The following is a 9,468-nucleotide window of genomic DNA, read 5'->3' as shown; positions in this document are numbered from 1 at the left end:
GTCTCCGTCTCCGCTGCCAAAGAGAATGGAGAATTTGACGCTCAGCCTAACCTCCCATTCACGGCAGCGGGACTGGAGAATCCCAGCCGCGTGCGAGCTTGGAGAATTTGGGCCTCTGTTTCTCTCCAAGGACGCTGTCAGACCCATGGGTGATTTCCAGCACTTCCTGTTTTTATTGGCACGGAGACAAAAAGTCACAAACTGGACGGCCGCGTTTCTCCTGCTGCTACGGCGACGTCTGAACAAGCGGCTACATTGGCTGTAAAGTGCTCTGGGACAACTCTCATCGCGTGCGGTTGAAATAAGCAAGCACAGGAACAGAAGGGAAGAACTGCAAAACCTTTTTTATTGTAACACAGATCAAAGTGCACTCTGCATAGCACCACAACTTGATTCTTTAGACATAAATAATTTCGAGACGGGCTCTCACACTTCACACACGGTGCGAGGCTGGACTGGGAACGGGCAGTGCCGCTTCTAATTCCGATCGCTGACTGAGTGCGCAACTCTTTCGCCAGTTATCATCATCATGCGTGCCCAGTTCCCCTCCTGCCCTTTGCACCACTGGATGTCCGCAGGATAGAACCCGCCACTCAATAACTTACAAGATAAGACAGTCTCCTGCACTGTGACGTCTCCAGTTGAAGAGGACGCACGGCAAACAACGAGGGCAAGAAAGGTTGCGTTAAAAAACCCACCTGTGTTTGAGAACGCTACACAATTCAGACAAAAGAAATAAATCATCTCCTAATGAAAATTCAGCGAGGGCAAATCCGGGTTAATTCACGATTGGTGGCAGAATTATTAAAGGCAACAGTTTCCATCCAGAAGAGGGATTTTGGAGTTCAGTTCAGTTCAGTTTTCGCTGGGGGTGAGATTGTTTCAGTGGAGGGTGAGGGTGAGGGAGTTTGTCTGAGAGCTTCTTCTTGAGAAAGGAAATGCGTTCTCGGGGTGTGAGCAACACTGGTGAAGCCGGCATTTATTGCCCGGCCTCCTGGTTGCCCATCGGCGAGGTGGTGTTAGTGGGTCTGCTTCTCGGATCCCGTTGCGGCAGAGGAGATCCCAGGGCAATGGGGGCTTGGAGGATATTTGGCTCCGTGACGAGGAAGGCAAGGCAGCCGCTTGTCCAAGCCGGGATTGTTGCCGGTGGCGGGAATCTTGGAGACGGAAGTGCGCCGGCATTCCTCAGCGAGGCAGCGCTGGCATCGCCCCAGCTTCACCCTTACCCGCTGCTGTGTTCCTCCAGCCAGCTCCTCACCTCGGACAGGTTGTAGAAGAACGGCCCTTTACCCCCCAGGTAAGCGATTTTCTCGTTCTGTACGATGCAGAACCTCTCGAAGGAGACGCCATAAGCCGCGTTGCTGTTGTTGTCCATACAGTCGGCCACCACCCGGCACCGGGGGGGCACCCGGAAGTGCTGGAGCAGCAGGCTGGCAGCAGAGCACCGCTGCGCCAGGCTCCGGTGGCGGGGTAACTGGAACTGGGAGGTGGCAGCCCAGCCGTCCGAGGGGTGGGCCTCGTCGATGTAGACCAGCAGGAAGTCAGCAACCGCCGAGAACTCTTCCACCATGCGGCAGAACGCCGGCAACCCCTTGACGAATGGCGGTCACGTGGCAGAACCGAAATTGACCACCAGGGGCCTGCCGGGGCTGGCAAAGTCCAGCAGGTGGCACTCTGCGCCTGTGCCCTCCGCCTCCCCCTCCTCCTCCTCCTCCTCCCCCTCCTCCGTGACCTCCGCCGCCTCCATCTCGCTCAGCCGCACCACCCGCGAGTTGGGCGCCTCGCCGCCCAGCTTCGCCCGCTTGAAAGCGTCCAGGAGGAAGCTCCGCCAGACGGCCTGCAGGCCCTCCACCGTCAGCATGCGGGGGGCACGGCCCTCGCACGGGGGCCCGGCGCAGTTCAGCCGCCCCACCACCTGCTTGAGGAGCACCACCGAGTCGTAGACAGCCAGGAAGAGGCAGTTGGAGAAGAAACCCGGCAGGATCTGCAACTTGATCAGCATGTCAAGACCCAACAAACCCATTCCTCCGAGGACTTGGCAATGCCTGTGGGAGGAAAGAGGAAACTTGTCTGGTTCTTTTGGCTTGTAGCAGAGTCTCTCTCTCTCTCTCTCACACTCTCCGTCTGCTTCCTCTAAGCCTCTTCCATCGCGCTTGTCAAAACCAGAGTTTTTGCCAACTGTCCATCATCTGATTCACCACTCTAACTGCCTCTCTCATTTACTCTTCCTGTTTCGACTTGGGAGAGACTGAGGAGGAGTTGGAGAAAGATGCTGAAGGAACAGAATCCAACAGATTGAGTTTCTGCGATGCAGTTAACAAAACGTCCAGCTTTTCTTTCTGTGAACTGAGTTAACGTGTACTTTTCACTGCTCTCCCTCTCTCTCCCTCTCTCTCTCCTCTGCTCCGTTCAGACTTTTTAGTGAGTCTGCACAAAGTGTTGCAGTGCCAGCCTTATATACACAGTCGCTGCTGATTACTGGGGCTGGATACAACAGGACTAATCTCTTTATAAGATCGTGACGTGAGCTACTAGTTGGAAAAAGGCTTGCCTTGGATAGGAGTCAACCTGGTAATCAAAAAAGGCATAGATTCTATTTAAAAAAAAATGCTGCCTCAGTGTTACTTTATGTCTGCTGTTTTTATTGGAAAATCCAAAATTAGGGTTCAGTGATTCAGGCAAAGTCCATTGCATTCACAGAGTTTGATCTTTTCGTTTCCTGGGTATTTGGGGGTTCACTGTGCGAATGAAGACCTTCCCATCGTGACTTTCGCAGACACAGAACGTCCCAGTGTTTCTTGCTCAAATTAAGCAGATGAAACACGGTTTTTGCCACGCAGGAAACGCAGCAGCCACTTTACGCACAGCAAGCTCCCACAAACGGCCACGGGGTACCAGCCTCAGAGTCTGTCTTTGGAGTTGTTGGTAACAGGGACAGACATTGGGGCCCAGCGCTCTGGGGAGAAGGATAGTCACAGGGCTCAGTAAAACCAGCTATCCCGTCCCAGAGCTTCTGATTGAAGCAAATAGGGAGAGAGAGAGATTTCTATTAGTGCAAACAGTACGTTTGGACAAGAGGATGGCACAGTAAGTGGTGAGCACTGCTGCCTCACAGCGCCAGGGGCCCAGGTTCGATTCCCAGCTTGGGTCACTGTGTTCGGGGTCTGCATGTTCTCCCCATGTCTGCGTGGGTTTCCTCCAGGTGCTCCGGTTTCCTCCCACAGTCTGAAACACGTGTCGGTTAGGGTGCGTTGGCTGTGCTAAATTCTCCCTCAGTGTACCCAAACGGGCACCGGAGTGTGGCAACCAGGGGATTTTCACAGTAACTTCATTGCAGTGTTAATGTAAACCTACCTGCGACACTAATAAATAAAGTTTTAAAAAAAAGCATTTGCACATTGAAGGAAGTGGGCGGGGGGGCACCCCTACTGAGGGGGTGGAGGGACCCCTGCTGGGTTAAGGAGAGCTGCAAGCCCTGTCTTAGATTGGAACTCAAAACGTTAGATTTCAGCCAGACTTAACTGGAAGGTGACAAAGCCGGCCAGCTGAGACAGTTTCTGAAAGGGTTCATACATAGTACTGCACAATGAGATTGTTGCACTATTCGTCTCCCCCACTTCCTTTTAATCGGTTTAAACACAGTCAGATCTTTGCCATGTGACAGCTTACAGTGTCCAACCCAACAGTATTCAATCAAATCAGACTCCATGTTATGATTCACTATTATCCAGTTGACAATCTGAACTCAGGGTGCTAAGCTTTACTGGTCCAGTCTAACTACAGCCAACAGTGATCTTCCGAAAACACTTTCAACCTTTGATGTCTTCATCAGTCTTAGGATGTGGGTGTCGCTGACTAGGCCAGCGTTTATTGCCAATCTCTGACCACTCTCGAGAAGGTGGTGGTGAGCTGCCTTCTTGAACCGTGTAGGTGCATCCACAATGCTGTTAGTTCCAGGATTTTGGTCCATCGACAGTGAAGGAATGGCGATAGATTTCCAAGTCAGGATGGTGAGCAACTTGGAGGGGAACCTGCAGGTAGTGGTCTTCCCAGATATCTGCTGTCCTCGTCCTTCTAGATGGTAATGGTCACAAATTTGAAAGGTGCTGGTGAAGGAGCCTTAGTGAGCTGCTGCAGCGCACCTTGTGGATGGTACACACGGCTGCCACTGTGTGCCCGTGGTGGAGGGAATGAATGTTTAAGATGATGAATAGAATGCCAGTCAAGCAAGGCTGCTTTGTCCTGGATGGTGTCAAGTTTCTTGAGTGTTGTTGGAGTTGCACCCATCCAGGCAAGTGGGGAGTGTTCCATCACACTCCTGACTTGGATCTTGTAGCTGGTGGACAGGCTTTGAGGAATCAGGAGGTGAGTTACTCACCACTGGATTCCCAGCTTCTGACCCACTTCTGTAAGAGATCAAAGGTCGAAAATGTTTTGAGTATGTCTGGTCCAATTCATGTATGGGTTAATGGTAACACCCAGGGATGTTGATTGTGGGGATTCAGTGATAGCAATGCCATTGAGTGTCAAGGGGTGATAGTTAGATAATCTCTTGTTGGAGATGACCATTGCCTGGCACATGCGTGGTGTGAAGTTTACTTGCCATTTATCAGACCAAGCCTGGATATTATCCAGATCGCGCTGTGCTTGGACACGGACTTCTTCAGCATCTGAGGAGTCACAAATGTAACAATGAAATTAGATAATGACCTGACCGTCAGTTTCCGATGATGTTGTTTGGGGGATGGATTAATATTGGCCAGGAGACAGGAAAGAACTCCTTTGTTCTTTCCTTTGAAACAGTGCGTGAGAACTTGTGACAGTGCAATACACCCTCAGTGCTGAACCGTGAGTGCCAACTCAGTCTTGGGAATGGGATTTACTTACCCTGTGTTTAACGCACTTCCAATCAGCTTTCCATTCCACAGTTGCTGGTGGTTGTACTCCCTGCTGAATGGAATTATCATCCACCCAGTGAGACTTTAATCAGCTCCACTTGTACAGAATCCAATCCCTTGACTGGATTTGCAAATGCTATTATCGTTATCCTGTTACAGAAAGCTCCCCTGACTATCACATGATGAAGTCTACGATTTATTTTTCATTATCTACAGTGTGAAAGAAAGATCTCATTGTAAATTGTGGAAATGAATCAAATTCCTCGTACAGGAATTGTTTAATGTGTTCCAGAATAAATGCGGAGTGCCCGTGTCCTCTATACTACCTTCACCCACTCAGTTCTCTCCCACTATCCCTTCTCCATACATTATCATCATGAGGCAACACACTCATTGTCAGCTAGCACCACTCTCACCTCTAGGCCAGATGACTAATATCCACTACAGAGAATTGAGCACCGAATGTGGGATGTCTCACCCAGTGTCAGTGCACTGTCTGATTTGGACTAGATGTGAAACCCGGGCCCCGTTTGCTCTCTCAAATGGATATCAATCATTGTAGCCAGAGGGTATTGCTGCAGGAGTTCCTCAGGATAGTCTCCTGGACCCTAACACTTCAGCTGCTTCATCATGACCTTCACTCCAACATAATGTCACCGATTAGTGAACAGTGTCCAGCGTTATTCGCAATTCCTCACATACTGAAGCAGTCCACATGCAGCAAGACCTGAACAACATCCATTGGGCTGACAAGTGACAAGGAACATACACATCACACAAGTGCCAGGCAGCGACCATCTCCAACAAAATACAGTCTCACCATCACCCCTTGACATCCAGTGGCTAAACCTCCACCACCAACATCCTGGAGGGTTACCATTGACCAGAAACTGAACTGGACTAGCCATAAAAACACTGTGGCTACAAGAGTGGGCCAGAGGCTGGGAATCCTGTGGTGAGTAATTCACCTCCTGACTCCACAAAGCTTGTCCACCGTCTACAAGACACAAGTCAGGAGTGTGATGGAATATTCTCCAATTGCCTGGATGAGTACAGTTCCAAGAACACTCAAAAAAGTCAACATCCCCCAGTTTGATTGGCACCACATCCACAAACATTCACTCCGATCACAACCAATGCACAGTAGGAGTGTGTACCATCTATAAAATGTACTGGAGGAACTCACCAAGACTCCTTCAACAACACCTTCCAAACCCAGGACTACTACACTCTAGAAAGACAAGGGCAGCAGACACATGGTAACATCCATCATCCTGACTTGGAAATATATCACCATTCCTTCACTGTCACTGGGTCAAAATCTGGGAACTCCCCCCCTGTCATCCTAGTTGGTGTCACAATTCCTTGTTCCTTCCAAAGTATTTAATTGGCTTTTACATGCATGTTGTAACCTGGAGTCATGGACAGTGATGGTAGAGGCTCCCATTTTCTTTCCTCACAGGAATCTCTCCCACTTTTACAGCCCGCCATTGGCACGTGTCGGAATACTCAACCTGGTTGCTCACGTTTTGAATGCTCCTTCCTTGGCCATCAAGATTAGGGCAGGGGGATTTACAAATTGCAAAGGGGTTGACAAGGAGAAACAGCTTCCATTATCAGGAATATCCAGACTTATAACCATTGGCCAGAGGAACCCCGGGGAAGGTGAGGAACAGAAGAATTTACCCAGTGAATCATTACGGTCTGGAGTGCGTTGATTGAAGTGGGGATGGGGGCAGAATCAAAGGCACCTTTCAAAAGGGAATTGGATAGATACTTGGAGGGGAAAGATGTACAGGGCTGTGGGGAAAAAGGGCAATAGGGCCAATTATAGATGTACCGATGAGGTAGAATTGACATGATTGGCAGAATGGTGTCCATTTAACTGTATCATTCTATACCTTTCAGTTCTTAGGGCAATATGTAATATTCTGGTATAGAGGGTGAGTGCTGAATTCTGACCTATCTTCTTTGGTTCACCCATATAATTTTTCTCTGTACACAATACAGAAGCAGGCCATTCAGCCCAACTGTCCCATGCTGGTGTTTATGCCCCATCGAAATCTCCACTTGATGGCCTTAATCGGGGCAGAGGCAGACTTCCTGTCCGAGGCTCTGCCTTCCTTACTGTAAAATCACATCCAGGTCAGGGTGAGCAGGGATCCCCGGGGTACGAAGGTGTGCGGAGGCAATGGGGGGCGTGGAATTGCCTCAAAACCCACTGAGGGGGGAGCAGAAAATTCAGGGAAGTCACTTGGGGAGACGTTCAACAAGGAGGCCTCGTTCCAAGCACTCTACTCCCTCACCACACTGAAATGCATGATAAGAATCATAGAGCCTGGAAGGAGGCCATTGGGCCCATCATCTCTCTTCTGGCTCTTTGTCAGTGCAATCCTCATGAGCCTCCTCATGCCCCCATCTTCTTGCAAACATGTGACACTGTTTCAATATGGTGAATGCTCAACAGGCAGGTCTAGGGCTCTGATGTGAGTTGACCATGACCTGATAGACAAGGTCAATGACGTCAGATGCATGGGGAGGGGAATGGCTTATGGTGTTGTCACTGGACTATAGGGTGATGCCAGGCAATGCTCTGGGGACCCGGGTTCAAATCCCAACACAGCAGATGGTGAAATTTGAATCTGGGAAAATCTGAATTGAAAGTCTAATGATGACCATGAAACCACTGTCAATTGTTGTTAAAAAAAACCCATCTGGTTCACTACTGCTGTCCTTAACTGGTCTGGCCTACATGTGACTCCAGATCCACAGCAATGTGGTTAACTCTTAAATATTCCCTGAAATTGCCCAGCAATCCACTCAGTTCAAAGGCAATTAAGGATGGGCGATAAATGCTGGCCCAGCCAGCGATGAACATATCTCATGACTAGGTCAGGAGTGCCTAAGGACCCTGCTAACCATCTGCACTTGACACAGGCAGCCACTATTTTGGGGAAGGGATCACGCTTGTGGAAACAGTTGGGAACTACCTGCTTCTCCCAGTGGAATCAGAGAGGGTTACAGCATGGAATCAGGGTCTTCGGCCCAAATTGTCCACGCCATCCAATTTTTAAGCTAGTCCCAATTGCCCACGTTTGGCTCATATTCCTCTACACCCATCTTACCCATGTAACTATCCAGATGCTTTTTAATAGGGATTTGCAGGAAGGACTGTAAGAGGCAGAGTGAGAAACCTCTGCCATTCTTACCAACTCTGGGCCCACATGTGACTCTAGTCCGCAAGCACACTCAAAGTGGTTCAATGCTGAACGACCCCCCCATTGTGCTGAACCGCTCGATAGGAAGCAGGAGCAGGCCACTGACCCCAGGAGAATTCAGTGGCAACCACCCACTTCAACTCCATTTACCCCCTTGTGCCTGATGCGCACCCCCCCCCCCCCCCCCCACCCCTTCTCGGATCTGACCTGGTGTCTATCAGAGAGGAACTGTACCTGGTGTCAACCAGGCTAGTCCCGATTGGGGTCCACCCTTGGCTACTGTCTAAAGTGACCACAGGAACCACCAAGTTGCACCCAGCCACGGAGGAAGCGCTGCACCCAGGCGATCAATGTCAGTCTCGCCACCGACCATGGAAATTCCGAGAATGGATCTATTTTTTAAAAAGCTGACTGTCTGCACCTGACTCCAGCTCCAAGAATTGGGGGTTTTTAGTTCATGTTGTCTGAGCGAAAATTGCATAGATCACAGGAAACACGGTCAGATTTATTTCTCTGAAATGCATTGAGTAATCGTGCCCTTCATCCAATTCACTAACCGACAAAAAGGCTTACATCATCACAGTGCTGTTGGAGTGGCAGATTGAACCATCCTGGCTGAACTCCCAACCATCGATCCGGCTCCACACCCACACGCTGGCACTGAGTCCCTTCTGGTACTTCCAGGGGTGCCCTTGTGCTGTCAGCCGCCACCTCCCTCCTCTCCCCACACCACCACCACCCCCGACCCACCACCTCCAAGCCCCACACAAGCTTACCCGAGATGCCGGAACCCGATGGGGGCAGCAGAGTTCACCAGATGCCACTCCGAGGTGTGAACCATGGCCACACTCAGCGTAGCCACAGAGAGAGTTTCAGCAGTGAGTAACCCTGAGGAAGTCTTTCAATTCCCAACAGGGCGGCACGGTGGCACAATGTTTAGCCAGGGACCCAAGTTCAATTCCCGGTTTGGGTCACCGTCTGTGTGGAGACTGCACACACTCCCCACGTCTGCGTGGGTTTCCTCCCACAGTCCAGAAAGACATGCTGGTCAGCTGCATTGACCCAAACAGTCGCTGGACTGTGGCAGCTAGGGGAATTTTACAGTAACTTCATTGCAGTGTTAATGTAAGCCTTATTTGTGACTAATAAATAAACTTTAGCTTTAACTGTCTGTGTGGAGTCTGTACATTCTCCCCATGTCTGTGTGGGTATCCTCCGGGTGCTCCGGTTTCCTCCCACAGTCTGAAAGACGTGCTGGTTCGGGTGCATTGGCTGTGCTAAGTTCTCCCTCAGTGTACCCGAACAGGTGCGGGAGAGTGGCGACTAGGGGGGGTTTCACAGCAACTTCATTG

At 50.3% G+C, this 9,468-nt stretch overlaps 1 protein-coding gene across 1 annotated transcript; it reads right to left on the bottom strand.

Annotated features, from left to right (window-relative positions):
• Positions 1-328: 328 nt before the first annotated feature.
• Positions 329-2,446, bottom strand: dio2 (iodothyronine deiodinase 2). Its single transcript, XM_080202227.1, has one exon. The coding sequence runs from the start codon at positions 2,021-2,023 to the stop codon at positions 1,223-1,225; it is 801 nt and encodes a 266-aa protein (XP_080058353.1). The 5' UTR covers positions 2,024-2,446; the 3' UTR covers positions 329-1,222.
• Positions 2,447-9,468: the final 7,022 nt, after the last annotated feature.

The sequence above is a fragment of the Carcharhinus amblyrhynchos genome, chromosome 14, assembly GCF_965287045.1.
Source record: "Carcharhinus amblyrhynchos chromosome 14, sCarAmb.v2.hapA, whole genome shotgun sequence".
NCBI classification, from domain to species: Eukaryota; Metazoa; Chordata; class Chondrichthyes; order Carcharhiniformes; family Carcharhinidae; genus Carcharhinus; species Carcharhinus amblyrhynchos.
This window is presented reverse-complemented; position numbering and strand designations above follow the sequence as displayed.